The sequence below is a fragment of the Panicum virgatum genome, chromosome 1N, assembly GCF_016808335.1.
Source record: "Panicum virgatum strain AP13 chromosome 1N, P.virgatum_v5, whole genome shotgun sequence".
In the NCBI taxonomy this organism is placed as follows: Eukaryota; Viridiplantae; Streptophyta; class Magnoliopsida; order Poales; family Poaceae; genus Panicum; species Panicum virgatum.
The window spans coordinates 40834398-40852334 of record NC_053145.1 but is presented as its reverse complement, the minus strand read 5'-3'; the positions used below and the strand labels follow the sequence as shown (position 1 = coordinate 40852334).

Sequence of the window (17937 nt, the reverse complement as noted above, 5' to 3'; positions counted from 1 at the left end):
TGAGAATCAATGATGGATTTCATTCCTATGCAATTGAAGATTCAAAGTCACTAACTCAAAGCGGGTATACTCAAAGAATTGAAGATTCAAAGTCACTAACTCAAAGCGGGCCGCCCCTACGGTGGTTCCGCTAACCGATTAGCGGACGGGGGTCGAGGGGGAGCCGCCCCTCGTGGGTCTCAGGGCAGCGCCCTGAAAACCTCTTCGGTCCAAAGGACAAGAATTGAAGAGACCTCAAAGAAACCAAGTCAAAGAAATCAAGACAGAGATACTTTAGTATCACCGGTTGAACCGACGCTGAGAAAATGACATACGTCGGTGCATTGACTTGGAGCACACCAGGAATTTTGATTTCAACGGTTGAACCGACGTTAGGGAAGTTGAATACGTCGGTTGAAAGTATTGCTGCGGCAAGCATCTTGTGTACTCGTCGTGTGACCCTCCGACTTGGTGTGGAGAGGCAACGTCACTTTGTGCGGGGAAGGAGACCCCTCTTGGTGAGAAGCTCCAATAGTGAAGACGGTGCCGTTGGTGACGCTTCGAGAGAGACGGTGGCGGTGGCCTTGTCTTGGTGACTTGGGGTCACTTATCCTTTGCTTGCCGGGAGCCTTGGTGGCGAACGAAAGACGGTGATCAAGCGAAGAGACTTGGCATCACATTTGTTCTTGTTGGACAAGTGGCCGTGGACATAGGGAGGGACTTGGTGTCATAACCGAACCACGTTAAATCGTGTGTCTTGGTGTCTTCACGGGAGTTTGCATATTCTCTCCCTTACCTCTTTATTTACCGTATTACGTTTTCGCATTTACTCTCTCTTGCGTGCCTTTACTTTCCTAGTTAGTTTGATTAGGATTGGCTATAGGTTGCAAGTATTTTAGGGGTAAGTAAAAGAGTAGCATAGATAAACCTTAGTCATAACTAGCATGTGTAGGACGTGTTAGATTTATCTTATGCAAATAGATTGAGCCATATGATAGAAAGCGATTAGCGACCCTATTCACCCCCTCCCCCTCTAGGGTCGGACACCCCGGTGATCCTTACATTTTCCCTGCTGGTGACTGCCTGTCTATTTAGACCGGTCTGGTGCACCGGTCTGACCGGTCCAGACAAAACCAGCAGGGTCAAGGGTTGAAATTTGAAGAAAAGCCTATTCACCCCCTCCCCCTATAGGCTACGACATCGTGTGATCAAAATCCTTTCAGCGGGACTGTCGCCGGCGATGTGGGGGGCATCCGTAGAGCAGCAGATGGCGGAGGGTGTGTCCTGCGCGACGAGGATGAAGCGCGTGGGAGGGGCCGCGTTGCCGGCGACGAGGTGTCATCCTCGATCTCCAGGCGATGCTTGAACGCCTTGGCGAGGCCCATGGCGTCCTCGAGGGAGTCAGGATGCTGCAGCTCGACATCGATGTGCAGGGGGTTGCATAGGCCAGCGGTGAAGATGTCGATCTGCTGGCGCCAGGTGACGTTGTCACAGCAAGCCAGGAGTTGCAGGAACTGATCCTCGTACTCCCGAACGGTGCCCGTGCGATGGAGATGTGTGAGTCCGCCGAGCAGGTTTCTGCGCACTGGTGGCCCGAAACGTTTGTTGACAAGATCCACAAATTGTGGCTAGGTGGGTACGCCGCGGTTCTGCTCCAAACGGTACTACCATTGCTCTGTCGCGCCTTCCATGTAGTAGGAGGCCATCAGCACCTTCTCGTCCTCCGACGTGCACAGCTTCCTGAAGAACTGCTCGCACTTAAGGAGCCAGCCGAGGGGGTCGTCGACGCTGTCGTATTTGGCGAAGCGGAGTTTGTGTGTTGGTGGTGCCGTCGGAAGCGGTGGCAGTGGGGTCGCTCGTTGTCGTCCCCGTTCCCCTTGCCGAAGTCGGAGGTGCCAATCTTATCGGACTGGATGCGGTTGACCGCCACCGTGAGCCGGCTCTGGTCACCCTTGATGGTGGTGATCGTGCTCTTCACCACGGACACGTCCACCTTGATGGAGGCCATTCGGCGATGAGCTTGTCCATGCTGATTTTGATGTCCGCCGCGGAGATGTTGTCGCTCATGATGGGAAGCAGGGAGGGAAGGAATGGGTGAGGAAGAGGCGCAGGATCAGCAAGACACTGATACCAAAGATGTTGTAGTAGATCAGAGGTAGAAGAAGATAGAGGCAAGGTAGATGGAGGCGTGCTCACCCTCCTTGCGGAGGCTCTGAACAACCAAATTAAGTGGCTAGATTAATCCTTGCTTAACCTAAACAATTTCTACTCTCCTCTTTATAAAGCAGAGGTACCTCAACAAACTCCTAACAAAGTGGATCTTTAACAAACTGACTCACTGATCAACTGAATTTCTAATCTACCTTAGCCACTAGAACTTGGAGCCGACGGCTTCTGCTTCTTCTTTTTGGGGTAGTACTGGACGCCTATGAAAGCGTCCACAACAGGTAGTTGTCTACTCTAATCAATATTTAGCCTACAGCTAAAAGTTAGTTGTACATTAGACTTACAGGGTTTCAGGCAATTTGTATGTACAGTTTAGATTTGTATGTGCAAGGGAGGGCAGCAAACAAATGCAAGTTGGGGCACAACTTGTTTTCAGGACTGATCGTCACATCGTTGTTCCATGTTCAGAATAAGCCAGTCAAGTGCATGATGCTTGGAAACACTGAACTCGACACCATCGCTCAAGCTCAACATTTCAACACAGGACGACACCATTGGCCTAGCAGAGCTAGGAGTAGAAATCAGAGTTTACTTGGGGTGGCATAGATACAAGGATGCCGTGCAGCAAGATTAGAGCAAAATTAGCCAGCACGGTGAACCGATGCACTACTCTATTCGACTATTCCTAGCGAGTTCCTAAAACTTATGGCAAACTTGCCCTTCCTTCGCAAGCGCAGCCATCGATGTCGACTGGGGCACAGGGGCTTCAGACTTCAGGTACGCCGAATCTCCGGAGCAACTTGAACAGGCCACGAAGAGGATTGTCTGGATGGTGAGCGTTTTGAGGAGCAATCAGGCCCATGGATGAGCGGTGGACATAGAAGCTGCAAAAGCCAACAAATTCAGCATCAGGCTGGACAACACAATGGGGCAATGGAGGATTTAGGTGACAAATCAGACAGCAATCCCAGATGAACTTCCTATTCCGCTCATTACCTGACATACAGCAAAACTTCCTGCATCAGCCTCAGCTCCATCATCGGAAACACAATCTTCCCCTGGACCATGATCGTGGAAGAATTCACCAGCGGGGCAAGGCACTTTGCCCACACTGGAGACAGCTTCCCAATCTACAATTATAACCATCAAACAGTCGAAAAATTGAGGCACTAACTCTGCACAGATGCATCGATCTCTTCCAGACATGCAGCGATGTGCATCATAAGTGAAGTGATTGTGAGTAAAGTTGCAAGAACGAACCTCCCCAGATCGGTTGGTCGAGAAGCGCACGATCTCCATCAGAGCAGCCTCCTGCCTGTACGACATCCTGATCCCGCCGAGCCTGTCGTGCGACGGGAACGCGAAGTGGACGACCTCGCCGCCGTCCAGCAGCTTCCTCCCGCGGCACGTCGACAGCCCGGTGGCGTACGACTTCTTGAAGAAGCACCACTCGCGGCGGTCCGGCGGGTACTCGTCCAGCTCCGCCGGCGGCGGCGCGACCACCATCCTCCACTCGTTCGTCGGGATGGCCCCCGGCGGCGGCATCGCGCGGATGGGCTTCGGGTTCAGGTACGGCGCGGGGTGGGACGTCGTCAGGTCGATGAAGACCACGCCGTCGTCTTCGTGGGGCCTCTTCTTGGACCTCGCCGGAGGTTCCATCATCTCCACCTCGTCTTCGCTGCAGTCACTCTCATCCTCCTTCACACGGCGCGGTGACAAAACCTGACCTTTGATGGGCGAACCGCGCGGCTCCTCCCCCTTGACATCGACCTCGACGGCCTCATCCTCCTGCTTGACCTCGGCCTCGCTGGGAGCTTCAACCTCCATCTTCACCTTGACCTCGGCCTCGCCGGGAGCTTCAACCTCCATCTTCACCTTGACCTCGGCCTCGCCGGGAGCTTCAACCTTCATCTTCACCTCAACCTCTTCGGAAGCTTCAATCTTCACCTTCACCTCGTCGGGATCGGCATCGATTGGCTCCGTCTTGACCTCGACCCTGACCTCGCCCACGGCTTCAACCTTCACCGGAGGCGGCGGCCGCGGGGGGAGGGCGGCGCCGCCATCGCCCCTCAGAGCAGGCACCGGAGCGGCAGCACCAGTGGGACCTTTCTCCGGCTTGACGTCGCCGCCATCGCGGTCGGCGGCGGCGGCATTGTCGCCGTCGCAGTGGCTGAGCGCGTCGACCGCCGCGGATACCGGGAGGCCCGCGCCGTCGCACGCCATAGCGGCGGGTCGGCGGTGAGGATACGAGAGTAGACGCCGGCGAAGAGCCGAAGAGGATTGGAGCGCGGTTGGGAGGCGATGGTGGAGGGAAACGAGGAGTTGGGAATGGGGGATTTGGAGGGGGTGGGGGAATTTTATGGGCTTTGGCGGGGTTTTTGGCGGGGGATAAGGGACGAAGACGAGGGAAAGGAAATGCTCTCAATTTTGGCGGGACGGGTTGGAGGGAAAGGGCGACGGTGAAGATGCAGAGTGTCACCGTCACTGCACGCGGGCCCGGGCGCCTGTCAGGCCCACGCATCAGTCATCTCAATCCCTAGAAAACTTCGTGAATCTGAATGTGCGTTTGAGGTAATTTTGAAGATCATTCAACTAAACGAACAATTCATGCTTGACAGGAAAGACTTTTTTTCTAGAAAAAGGAAATTGTCTTTTACAAAACTTGTGTTTGTCTGTTCAGACCGCCCTTCTTGTGGTCTTAACCGCTCGATGGGAGTTTAGGCTTCAAATATGCTCAAAAAGAAAAACGGCGGATGAAAATGTACAATGGAGATGTTTGTCGAAAAAATAATACAGGTCATTTACATCGACTACCTTCACAGCAGAGAAACCAAACGCCCTTATAGTTTCCTAATGATTGAAAGCTACTATATATGACATCAGACTAAACTTTGTAGGTCCTACTTGCGCAAGAAGATAGCACAAACCATTTACATTTACATGAGGTCAAGAGGATGATCAGAGGTGAGGAAAGGGTTAGACTGACATGGTATGATGGTAGCATTAGGCGTGAAATCGTTAGCGTCAGGAGCCTGCTTTTTTCTTCATGTTCCTCCACTTGACCCTCAGATCACACGGGAGGCGTGTCTTGTGGAACACATTCCTGCCTTGTTCTAGTATCTGAACCCATGGAATAGCCCCGTTGTCCCGTGGGGTGAACTTTTCCATTGCTTCCTGGATAACACAGTGCATATTGTAAATATCTAAGCCAACCAAGCAGCAGATGTAATGGACATTCACAAAGAAAGAATGGTTACGCTTAAAGCTGCTTCTTCCTCTTCTGTCCAACAGAGCTTCGAGCGCCTTCCAGTGGGTGCAACAGGATTGGAACTGCCAGATGGGTATGCTCAATTATTGGGTATAAAGCAGAAACTATAAAATGGTGCAATTTCAAATGTTTGATTTTTTTATAATAAATGGGCTATCAAGGAAAATGGCAATAAACACTGGTACTCCAAATTAGTTAAGTTCAATACTTCGTCATGTGTGCAGGATAAATTTAAACGGTCATTGACACACAACAGAGGGTAATAGCAACTTAGTGATAAAAAAATTGCATTGGCTACATATGCAATTAAGTCTACCTAACTACAGTAGCATAAGACACATTTCACTTTTCATTTTAGTGAATGATAAATTCACAAAAACTCCTCAGTTACTTCACTAAAATGAAGGGTGATTTGCAAAAACTACTACTGTTGATGGTGTCATGAATGTGAAATCACTTGTGAACACTGAAAAGACTACATCATATCATTATGATGATATCAGAAAACTTAAGACATTCAAGCCAAAATAATCTTCCGATCTGCAGAATGTTATTCTTATTCATAATATCAATTAAGAAGGCTAAACTAAGAGTGCCAAATATTGGAAACTATTTAAGCATGAGCGCTGGAACTCGACATCCATGGCAGACCCTTATCTACATATATGGAAGCTAGGGTGGTTTATTTATAGCATATCTAAATCAGCGGGCTTAATGTTATTTGACTTTAAACTAATCATATATTGCGCTAATATTAAGTCAAACAAGAAAACACACATAAAATAAGGAAAGAAGTGCTAATAAAGCTCCATTCAAATACTTACTAACGCTTGGGTGGGTATGCATATTTTCTTTTCCCTGACGGTGAAGGCATGTGTTGATCCTGCTGCCCAAATGCTTTTCTAGAATTACTAGCTGCAGTTGCTTCCCTTTCTTGTAGTTTTGCTTTATGGTGCTTCATAGTACGCCAAGGGGGTGAGGATCGTTTGCCAGAGTCATTTGAGGATGAAGCTTCTATTTCATCAGAATTTTCGGATTGGTGAGAAGTTGTAGGGATATCCTCTTTGTCAGCCTCAACTTCCAGATTTGCAGCAGGAGTGCATCTGTTCTGAGATGAATTTCTTCTCTCATGAGATGAGTGGCCATTACCAGCATCTTTGCCAGCCTCAACTTCCGGATTTGCAGCAGGAGTGCATCTGTTCTGAGATGAATTTCTTCTCTCATGAGATGAGTGGCCATTACCAGCATCTTTGCCAGCCTCAACTTCCGGATTTGCAGCAGGAGTGCATCTGTTCTGATATGAATTTCTTCTCTCATGAGATGAGTGGCCATTACCAGCATCTTCACGAGCTTCTGTGTTTTCCACATGATGGTCTTTCTCAGAATTATGAGGTTGATTGCTATTGTTCAGGAGCACAGAATGTTTATTCATGGGTGCCACATCAGAATTCCGAACAGAAAATGCCTTTTCAATGACTACCCCATTACATGCATCACTCGCAGCATTTATTTTCTGGTTCTTCCTCTGCCGATCAGACTCTTCACCCTGATGAGCAAGGTCATCATCTTTGGTTTGGCTGCAGCTTTTTTGCCTTTTTAATGAATTTCGTACATTCAATTGATCCCCACCGTTGGTTTGCAGCTCATCATGATGCTTGAGCAAATTCTCTGTGCCAAGGAAAGCAAATAGATTCTTCCTAGCTTCAATATATGTTTTCTTTGCCTTTTGGTATGCTTCAGTGGCTTTAGTACAGATGCATACTGGGCAATAAAACTGTCCAGAGTCTTCAAATGTCACTGACGAACCAAAACAGCTATCATGAGCAGATAAAAAGCAGCTGCTGCATTGCAGCAGCTGACCATCTTTACCACATTTTATACATAGATCTTGTTCTTGGGAGACCCCAAGGCAATCATTGGCTTCTTGAACCTGACTACAGAATGGCATTTTTCCAGTCATTGACAGCAGACGAGCAGCAGCAAATCCACTGAAACTATCATCTGCGCTATGGACATGTGATGTTTCTGCCACAGTTTTCCCAACAGTTTGCTTCTTTGAATCTTGTTTAGCTCTTTTTCTGTCCCCATCATGAGAAGAGTTTGGAACAGATATACTGCAACTACATTCCTGAACTTCAGCTGTGTTTGTTTCAATATTCTGCTTAGATAAAGAGTTGGCTTCTGAAATTTTATCATGCAAGGTTACATTGCAGCTAAGAGGCTCTGGAGCATTCTGCACATTCGGACCACCACAGACCATATTCTTTTCCAACATGGTGACATCATCATATAGAGTGTGCTTGTTTTTGTCAGCAGAACTAACTTCCAGTTGAGACTTGGTACCAATATGCTCTTCAAACATTGTAGTATGCTCTGTAGATGGGTGGTTAGTCCCAGATTTGTCTTCTTGCATAGCACTATTGCAGGTTACAGATGGTATACCGCTAGCAGCTCGCAGAGTCAATTCCTCATGAACAGGATCCTTTTCTACAGGTGGAATGCTGGCACTGCCATCCAGATTCTGGTTTACCAAGTGGCTTGCTTCAGATGTATTGGTTGGTAAAACATCATTGATTCTGTCAAAAGCTGGAGCCATTGTAGCCTGCACAGTTTGGTTTTCATGACTGGGATCCTTCAATGATTGATCACAGGTGCCATCATCATTTGGATTTGATGATTTTCCTTTACAAAGCTGTGGTTGAACCACGGTAGTTTTATCTACCATATCCTTCTTTGACAAGGGTTCCACAATGTTGCCCTGTGAAGTCGCATTGCAGCTAGCTGATGCAGGTACATCAGCAGACAGAGCAGCTACTGACATGTCACTATCCACATTAGAAAGATTCTTTTCTGTGGTACTTGCACCAACACTAGCAGCATTTATAGCATCTTCTCGTGGTTGATTGTAGAACCTGATGTCTGATGCACATGGTTGGTCAAAATCAACAGTTGGTTTGATTGGACACTGCTGGAAATCACCTATTTCAGTTTCGTTATCTACATGTGTTAAATTTTCAGGCTGAAGCTCAGTACTGACTGTAGGGGGCCTAGGCTTATCTACATTTGAGTGGAGATGGTTGACATTGCACAGGGACTGATTGTTGTCGTGTTTCTTGATGCCACTCTGATCTACTGGGGATGGTGCAGCCACAGATTGAATCTCTGGATCAACTTCTCGGAGCTGCATATAAAACAGGCAGTTTGATACATTTTGAGGAGAACTTTGATTTTCCATTTGAAAATATCCTTTTAACTTACCAACTCCAAAGAAGTTACAGGTAGTGTAGGTTTCTTGATACAAATAAAGTCCTGAATAGCTTGTCTAAATGGCAGAATTCTGTCCCTTTCAAAACTTATTGAGCTTCCAACCTGCAAATTTTACGCTCATGTAACACAAGCCTGAATCTGGAAATAAATTGATGATAACCAAAGTGCAACATGTCTTATTTTTGGAAGGAAACAAACATAACTGAAAAATACACGAAGATCATTTCAACAACTGATAAGCAAGCTACACGTGTACACTTAATCATCGAGCAGCACCAATAAACACAAGGTGCATACTTATAAATTTTCGCATTAGCTATGTGTGCATGCTTATGCGATGAATGGCATATAAGATAACATATTAGTCTTCAGCACAAACAAAAGCATTCAAACAACTTATCTGTAAGGCAATGCAGTAATCCTTTCAACCTCACAACCATTTATTCAGTAGGCAAATGGCAAAGCATGTCACAACTGCCACAGCATTAATGGAATAATTGGTTCCAAGGTTGCAACCAATTGGATAGTCTTGACTCTTGACCACATTATTGAGACTGGACTGGTCATTGAACTGGTAAGGCTGTCTGTTCACGGTTCCCCGGCCAACCAAACGTAGAATCGCCGGTTCAAAACATACTTATTTTTGTAAATGCCAATGTTATCATGACAATAAATGTTGGTGGTTAAGAGTAACGGCCTCCCAACCCCAAGACCAGGATTCAAATAACCGTCTCACCCATTTTCTCAATCCCAGCTCTTTTATCTATATTTTATCTCACTTTCCCTCCAAGGCCCATGAGTTAGCAGGCGGCACAACTTGGTACCAAAACGTGGCCAAACTCCAATTCCTTAAGAACACTGATCTGTTAACACTTAATGCCAACAGGCGGGCTTGGCTCTGGTTCCTGGTTTTACCGGTCGAACTGCTAGGCCAGTCTGGTTTCAATAACTATGGTCTTAACAGGAGCATAACGGCATATTTGACCACTTATCTACTTACGGTAGCTGTAGATTTGAACCAACTTCTGAATGTAGAGCACAATAGCTCAAAAGATTCTTTTCTTTTACTAAGTATAGACTTACATACCAATACTGGTTCGTCTCTTAGAGATTTAGCATTCATATTTCACAGTAACAATTGGATAAGTTGATAAATAAATATACTTATGCACAATAATATGCAATATTTTCCTATTGGGAGTTGCACCGCAGTTGACCGCAGCCCGTAGGGACAAATTGCATAATAACTAGTACAATGCAACAACTTCACAAGAAATACAGAAAATAAATACGATAGAAAGCCATTCGTGAAAAGAGTCTATTGTTGTACTGAGAACTCTGTCAGTCATCACCAATTATTAAATGCAGCAGCTGGTCTATAGTTATTGGAAGATCAAAAGAATGCTTCAAAACTTAGATGAATTTTGAATCGTTAGATAAAAGTATGCTCCACAATTTGAATAACATTTTAATCTAACTAGCACCACAATGACGAACAAATGAAAATGACTACGCACCATAAGATCACTCTTGAATCATCAATAAAAACTACAGATTCATTTATTTATTGAAGAGAATCTGTGAATCCGTTTAGCTTAAAGTGCACATGCAGTCCATGTTTAAGATTTGGATTAACCTTCCGACCAGATGTTCTGTTCAGATATATATCCATTCTTTAACACACCACTCAACCCCAACTGCTCTCTCACTATGATTCTACCAGTAACAACTAAACCAGGACAATTTCAACCGAATAAGAAAGCAAGGGGCTATACAAATAATTATCTAGGCTCCTCATTCCCAAAATGCCACATGACGAGAAACCAAGCAGCTACAAATGATTATCTAAGTTCCTTCAAATTGTTTACAGAACGACAGTGTCTACTAATCCACATGAACAGAAATGCGTGTTCTTCGCTAAACAAAAACATTGCTAGTATTTGACAACAGGGATAGGTCAAACAGAAGTCAGAACGACCCACAACTGAGAATGCAGATGGTTGCATAGACACTAAATACCTGCCCGGTGAGCTCAATCAGCAAGTCCTCGCAAGAGCGGGCGGCGTCAACCCTAAGCATCCCCGACGGCGCCGCCGCCGCACCATCCTCGTCCGAGACGGCGAAGGCGGCAAGCTCCTGCAGGCACCGGAGCGCCACCCGCTCCCGCGCAGCATCCGGGGCGCCGACGAGGAACTCCGATGAATCTCCCACCAGCGCTGGTGGAGCACCAGGAACCCTAGGTGAGAGATTGAAGGAATGAAGGAGAACCGAGGGCGCGAAGTGAGCGATTAGGGCCTGGGGCTTACCCTTTATTACGAAGAAGTCGATGGTCTCGTCAGCGGCGAGGGCGTCCACGACCCACTGGGCGGCGAGGCGTTCGGCGGCGGCGGGCATCGCGAGCGCCGGGGAAGTTTGAGGGGGGCGAGCACCGGTGGAGACGCTTCGTTGAGAAGATCCAACAACAACCGACCGATCTACGAACACAAATCTTGAGCAGCAGTTTTTTTCTCTCGAAAAATTCAATTTTCATTTATGGCAGTTACCAAATTCATCATATGTATATGCAACATCAATATGATCCATCGTGTATGGACTCTAGAATATACTATTGTGAATTATATATGTCTTAATACCTCCCAATAATATAGTACTATTAGGTTTGACGTTATTGTGGGTATTTAGATGGTCAAATATTAGTAGATTTTTCTTACAAAAAACTAAATTATTTAACTTACTTAGATTCAGATACAAGAAGTATATTACAAATTTAGTGGGTAAAATTTATAGTGAACCTTTTGTCATCAGGACCGTAACATTTTGACTTGGTGAAAAAAATTGTAAACCTTTTCTTTTCACAACTTATTTTTTAAATTACACAGTATAACTCATACACACAGTGTATGCACACTCATCTCTATGAACGCACTACGCAAACTCTATCCCTATAAGCATTTTTAAAGACTGAGTCGTCAAATTCTCGAGATTGACAAAGTCAGCACAACGCTTAGGTGTCGACGGGAACGTTGCAAAGCACAACGTTATTAAATTCTATAATATTCGCTCTTGCAGAGAGTTGAATCCAGAATCAGAGATGTTACCAAGACTCTTGTAATCAATATAGTATGCTCTTTATTAGCTCTCTTTGCAACTTCGTAGAAATACTCAAAAGTCGTGTATGCCTATGTTAGCATAATGAGGACGGGTCCCATAACTCCGGACTTATGCGCGATTAAGGAAAGAGGGGCCCGCCAGCCGCGTCAGCCGGCGACGTGAGCCGGGCGCAGCTGTGGGCCCCCACCGGAGGTACCTACCCACATGAGGTGGGCACCCACCAAAAGCGGGCCCGGCCTGACCCGGCGCGTGAAGCCCAAGGGGACATTTCCTTCCCGTCGAAGACACCCGCTTGGTAAAAAAATCTTTACCAGGCGGTTACAGCGCCCCGCCACCGGACTCCATACAGAGCCTGAGGGGGTGTGTGGCTTTCCCGTAAGAATATCATGATTACGAGAATGCCGTGCGCTCAGAAATTAAGACGACAGGCGGCGGATAGCTTATCCTTGAGCTACCTGTCCCATCGGCTTGAAGATGGACGGTGGCCGAGGCCCACCGTCATTTACCGTACCCCCGCCACGGTAAAGCCAGAGCCACCCCGGGCGACGCTCCGGGGTTGACTGGGGTCGCCCCGGACTAGGAGGGTCTGCAGGACGACCCCGGAGGTCAACACGTGGTCGCCCTCGCGCCACCCCGGACGCCCTCAGGGACACCCTGGGGCGCGAGGACCAAACGGAAGGCCCCAGAACACCTCGGGATGAGAAGACCCCACCGGTCAGTACCACGGCCACCCAGGGCACCCCGCGGCGACCCCGGGACGCCTCTGACACTGGCGGGACCCTAGAAGCCTGCTATGGCAGGCCCGACAGGACGCCTGCCCGCCTGACGGGGCAGGGCAGTCTGAAAGACGGTGCCTACCATGCAAGGGGGGGGGGCATTCACACTAGTTAGAGAAGCAATAGAGAAGACTGTAATAGTCTATAAATAGAAAGATCCCAGGGCATGTGAAGGGACCGATCCTTTCAGGACCCAGGAAAGCTATACTATATCCGAGCATTTTGGAGAGCTTTCACACCCAAATTTTTGTTTCTCCTCTTCTTTTGCCTTCTTCTCCATCCCCGGTGACATCTCCGGCGAGATTTAGGGTTCGGGGTTGGGGGTTGGGGGTGGGGTCCGGCGGGATCCTCCATTGCCGAACCTAGAGGAAAGGTCGGGGGAGGCAGGCCGGCCCGGCGGAGGTTGCGGGCGCGGGGCGATGAGGCCAGCGGCGGTGGCGCCGCCGGGCGGGTGGTGGAGGAGGCCGGTTGGGCCAGGGTGGGGCGGGGGCGATGACGACCATGGCGGGGGCGCGGCGCCAGTGCCGAGGAAGGAGGAGGTCGGAGGTAGAAGATGAACAGTGCAAGGAAGATCCACCACCGTCAGATCTTCATCCGATGGTAAAAAAAGTTCGGGTGTGGAGAAGGGGAAAAATACCCGGGTGTGGTATAGATATCCCCTTCGGGACCTAACTGATACACAGGTTCCGGGCTTGGGCTCCCCAACTCGGGATCACCAAAGAACCAATCACAACACACACATGACGTAGTGTATTACACCTCCGGGCAGCCTGAACGTGTCTAAAAACCACCGTCTCAACACGCTTCCTTAAAGGAGATCCTTGCGCAGTTTATACCCCTAGCCGAATCTCTAAACGGGGGTTCCCACGAATCTCTGCTCGCGGTAATCACCCATTGTCAGCCTACTTGCATGCATACTAAGAGACTAAATATATAGATCTTTAAGATTAATTATGTCTATTTAGTGTTGGGCACGTTGCCTCAACAATTGACCAAAAATACAAAATTTAGCTTAGATAAGTATATTTCTTCACAACAACATAACTGAGTTTGACTCCATTCGCTTCTTGTGTAAAGCCGTTATATCTGGTAATTAGTGGGAGAAAACTGATCCAAGATTAGTCTAGAGTGTTACTGTTACAGTTCTCTAACATAATTGAGCTTATTCATGTAAGTATATTGAAGAAAACAAGTTCAAAATGAAACACACTAAATATTATATTGGACACTTTTTCTTTATTTTTGACCAATGAAGATGCAAGTATGCAATACGCACATGTTTTAAAATAACCTAGTAAACAAGAAATTTATATTCGTGTATTAAAAGATATGGAAAAAGGATTGAAAAACGGAACAATGTATATAGTAATGGAATGAATTTATACTATAAAAGTTGAAAGAATTTAAACCCTTTCTCACTAAAATTAGGCCCACTATATTTCTCATAGAGGTCCCACTTGTTAGGTCTAAAGTTTTGATGAAAGATGGAGTCCTATTTTTAATAGATGAAAAATGTTTCCACACAAAAGCTAATACATTTTCACCAAAACCTTCCATATACCCATCCGGTCTATCCGCTGCATGGAGCACACTCACGCGCACAATTAAGGGAGAAAATTGATCCGCACATTTCATTCCTTATGCACAAACCGGAAATAGATAGTATAAATAGAAGAGCATAATTAAGCTGTACAAATTCTTTTCATACTAAATAAATTAAAATATCTTACCAATCAATCAAAGGGATAATTGGAAGTGCTCTGATTACCGTAGGAAGCTTTTTCAAAAAGCATGATCTCTTCTTACCTTCCATCACCACACCTATAAAGCCATACACTTCTATGGTTAATCATTCACCTATTGGTGGTGCTGTCGCGCTAAGAAGCTGCTACCATTTGATTTTTCCTTTCAAGATAGGATCTCTCAGCCGATCGAAAGGGGGCTAAAGTTGCGCCAAGCATCTGATGCCAGACAAAGCAGCAGGTCATCGCATCCAACACCAAGGTTTGCCTCCTGCCAATGTTGCAAGTTTGTTGTGATAGAAGTTTTATTTTGTTGGTGAGGAAGGAGGTATTATTTATCAGGGCGTTGGAATCATATTTTAGGTCACCGGCGTCTCCATCGTCCACGTTGCCGTTGGTCATCGCCATCGGCGTTCCCTCATTCTTTCTACCCTCCTAATATCGTACATTGCGTGGTTGTCGGACCAAACACCCGTTAAGTTAGTAGCAGTCACCTATCCTAATCCAAGCATATTATCTTGATCGGGATTGCTAGGTATACACACAATATTTCATAAATATTTATTTAGTTATTTTACCCATCAATTTGGAGCCTTCTTTTTTCCTCTACAGATTATTTTGCGACCAATGTGCTAATGTTGATACCCCTGGCGGTATGAGTGCTAATTGGGGCACATAAAAAAGGACACGGACAAGTCAGCCTGCGAAGGGAGCAAATCGGAGTCTGATGTTTCCCAAATTAGCGGCCTTCAATATCTGCGATTCTTCTCTATTTGGTTCCTTTCATTATTCTATGTTTATGTTTATAGAATTAAATATTTGATTCCTTTTCTTTCTCTAGATTTATGGAATTAAATATTGCCTACGTCCATAGATTTGATTGGTTCAAATAAACTCATGTAAAGTTCAATTGGTAACAAATTAGGCTAGTCATTCCTTCCTATTAAGCTGGATCACCCCGTCCCTTACTAATTTGTTGACTAACTAATTCCATAAACATCAACGTAAAAACAATATGCTTCCATATTTAATCAAGGATTGTCTTATATAGATACTAAATATTTCTTCCCTTTTAGACTTTTAGATAGCAAGTATACACGCAACAAATAATAATTTTTTAATAGTAGTTCGATGTAATCCAATTATTTTTAAATAATTTGACTTTAAACATGTGCATGTTGTGTGTACATCATCACTAGTAATAATAAAGAACAAAAGATTGGCGCCAGTGCGCGGGGATGAACGGCAGCGGCGAGAGTACCGCCCAGCGCAACAGGCTGCACTAGATCGGGTGCGTGTAGGAGGGCCCGCGCACGTGGGAGGGTGGGAGCATTGGTGGGCAGCGATTTAGGGATGATAGTAGCTTGTATCCGTGAAAGTGAAGATGGTAGATGAGATGTGCCCAGTGATTGAGTTTAAGGTTGGGTAGAGGTAAAAATAGAAGAACGAAGTTTAACGGAACTGTTTTAAAGCGTCATTGTGGATATTCTCCTTAATATAACTGATAGCATTGAAGGAATCTACTAAATTTCAATGGCATAGAGGGGATTGGTTAAATTCCAATGGTATACAAGGAATTTACTCACACGAATAGATAGATAGATATAATAGTTGCAAATCCAATTTATTGGTTCACCAAATAATACATCCATTTTGAATTGTAAGAAGCATTGGTCATAATTTGTAACATGAACTTACAATTACATCATAACTAATTTCTCATATTATGTTATGTTTGCAAACAGATGAATCATGCATATGAAAATGTGCAATAATCACCCATGCACCTGGATGTGTTAGTGCAATAAAAGAGTAAATGTGCCAAGTTGCTCAAAGCCGTAGCAACATAGCCTTACCTTCAAAACACCATGTGGATCCTATAATATCCTACAGTATTCTATCGAGTGCCTCAACCGCCTACCTAATTTTAGTCATCACAACATTATCCCATTGTATCGAACTATCGAAGCTATCTTGAGAAGACACTCAGTAGTACTAATGTGTTCGCAAAGCTACATATGCTAATATCCCCTGGTTTGATTGAACATTGAATTGAGAGTGTGTATTATGAGCAATGGCCACCTGGTATGATAGATGTTGTACTGGATGTTGTGGTAGCAGTTAACTACAATGAGACACGGACTCGAACCTAAATAAAAATTTGAGCGGTGCACATCTGTCGGGTACCATGATTAGGGGCACCCTAACCAGGGGACTAAAATTACTCATGTTAGCCAACCGGGCTCACGAAGTCCTACAGCCTCCTTCCAATCTGGAAGAAAGAAAATGACTCAAAGAAGCTCAATACGCGGCCCACATACACAGTACGCCCCATCCGCACCCCCATCGAACCCGCGGGGTAATCTCTGCCTCGCTCGAGGACTCCTCGTCGAGGCCCTCGACCGCGCCCCGCGTCTCCGCCTCACTCGAGGGTAGCGAGCCTACCCTCGGGGGAGCAGAGCGTCTCCGCCTCGCTCGAGGGTAGCGAGCCTGCCCTCGAGAGAGCATATCGACTCCGCCTCGCTCGAGGCCACCCCTCGACGGGAAGGACAAACGGCCCTTCCGCTCACCCGCCCGCCGTACAGAGGCATTAAATGCCAACCACTCCTCCACAGCGCCCGGGTCAGACGGCGTCAGGCCGCCATTCCCCACAGTGGATGTGACCGGAGTCCCGTTCGCCAACTCCGGTCACTGCTCCGCCATTCCGGACGCTGTGGCGATACTGTGGGAACCTGCGACGTAGTGCAAGACGTGCTAGGCACTGCTCCAGCCACTGTACTGCCAACTCCCCATACCTCCTTCAAACTTTCCCCTCCGCGGAGCCCTCGAACGGCATGGGCACGTCCCTCGAAAGTGGCTCCGGCCTTGACCAGGACAGGACCCTCAGAACGTCGCCACGCCACGCCTGGAGGACGGTACCCTCTACAGCAACGACCACGCTGCCCGCTGGAGCTACAAGAACGCCGGTGCGATCTCCGCAAGGCCAAGGACGACGCCCAGGACGACTGCCACGCCAGACGCCATACCCCACATTATACTTTCCACAGTGCTCGACCACTGCGCCCCCACGATTCGGGGAGAAGACGACGACTTCCACGATCTCCTGTGCATGTATACCGCCCCTCCTTGTGTCTATAAAAGGAGGAGGCGGGCTTTGTCTTGGGGGTCGGGCCATCCGGTAGCACACAACATTCAGCATTACTCATAGAGCCCAAACACTCTTCTGAGCCCCGATATTGGCACTCGCCTCAATCAACTCCTCCTCTAGCAAAGACCTGGGAGCTTCCCTCCCTCTCTCGCCTCGCTTGTACCCCCTACTACAACTACCCCCGGCGCAAGACAGTACAGTGCTCCTGCACACCCCTTTGCTGGATGTACGGCCCCACGGCCGGAACCAGGATAAACCCGTGTGTGACTGTGTTGCCTCTTGCATCAACATCTGGGACGAGGAACACACAGCACCATCCCATTTGCTCTCCAGGGATGGCGAGAAGATCCAACCCATTTCCCATGGGCGCCTCGGATCCGCTCCCAGCGGGATACGAGATTTGATTCGGGAGTCTTGAGTTCAGGGCATCCAGCAACGGTTACCCCATGGAGCTCCTCTCGCCCAGACACAACCCCGACG

The 17937-nt window shown here is 47.0% G+C and overlaps 2 protein-coding genes across 3 annotated transcripts; both read right to left on the bottom strand.

The window, feature by feature from the left end:
* Positions 1–2571: 2571 nt before the first annotated feature.
* Positions 2572–4757, bottom strand: LOC120655843 (DNA repair protein RAD5B-like). Its single transcript, XM_039933807.1, has 3 exons — positions 3406–4757; positions 3142–3275; positions 2572–3029 (listed from the first exon to the last, which is right to left on the bottom strand). The coding sequence occupies exons 1-3, from the start codon at positions 4366–4368 to the stop codon at positions 2912–2914; spliced, it is 1215 nt and encodes a 404-aa protein (XP_039789741.1). The 5' UTR covers positions 4369–4757; the 3' UTR covers positions 2572–2911.
* Positions 4758–4897: 140 nt separating this feature from the next.
* On the bottom strand, positions 4898–11144 carry LOC120655842. Of its 2 annotated transcripts, none has more exons than XM_039933805.1 (6): positions 10987–11144; positions 10700–10896; positions 8672–8782; positions 6238–8594; positions 5403–5475; positions 4898–5319 (listed from the first exon to the last, which is right to left on the bottom strand). In XM_039933805.1, exons 1-6 carry the CDS (start codon positions 11072–11074, stop codon positions 5170–5172), a joined length of 2976 nt encoding a protein of 991 aa, XP_039789739.1. In that variant the 5' UTR covers positions 11075–11144; the 3' UTR covers positions 4898–5169. The 2 variants fall into 2 exon arrangements, with proteins under 2 accessions (XP_039789739.1, XP_039789740.1); XM_039933806.1 differs by having other exon boundaries at positions 10700–10916; positions 10987–11128.
* Between the last annotated feature and the right edge of the window lie 6793 nt (positions 11145–17937).

What these genes read in the sequence shown, in the direction of transcription:
- LOC120655843 (XM_039933807.1), bottom strand. Translation starts at nt 4,368, where the DNA reads ATGGCGTGCGACGGCGCGGGCCTCCCGGTATCCGCGGCGGTCGACGCG. An exon ending in CGACCAACCGATCTGGGGAG is followed by an intron (nt 3,276 to 3,405) that starts GTTCGTTCTTGC and finishes TTATAATTGTAG; the next exon opens with ATTGGGAAGCTGTCTCCAGT. An exon ending in GAAGTTTTGCTGTATGTCAG is followed by an intron (nt 3,030 to 3,141) that starts GTAATGAGCGGA and finishes TGGCTTTTGCAG; the next exon opens with CTTCTATGTCCACCGCTCAT.
- LOC120655842 (XM_039933805.1), bottom strand. Translation starts at nt 11,074, where the DNA reads ATGCCCGCCGCCGCCGAACGCCTCGCCGCCCAGTGGGTCGTGGACGCC. An exon ending in CTGTAACTTCTTTGGAGTTG is followed by an intron (nt 8,595 to 8,671) that starts GTAAGTTAAAAG and finishes TTTTATATGCAG; the next exon opens with CTCCGAGAAGTTGATCCAGA. An exon ending in AGGAAGAAGCAGCTTTAAGC is followed by an intron (nt 5,320 to 5,402) that starts GTAACCATTCTT and finishes TGTGTTATCCAG; the next exon opens with GAAGCAATGGAAAAGTTCAC.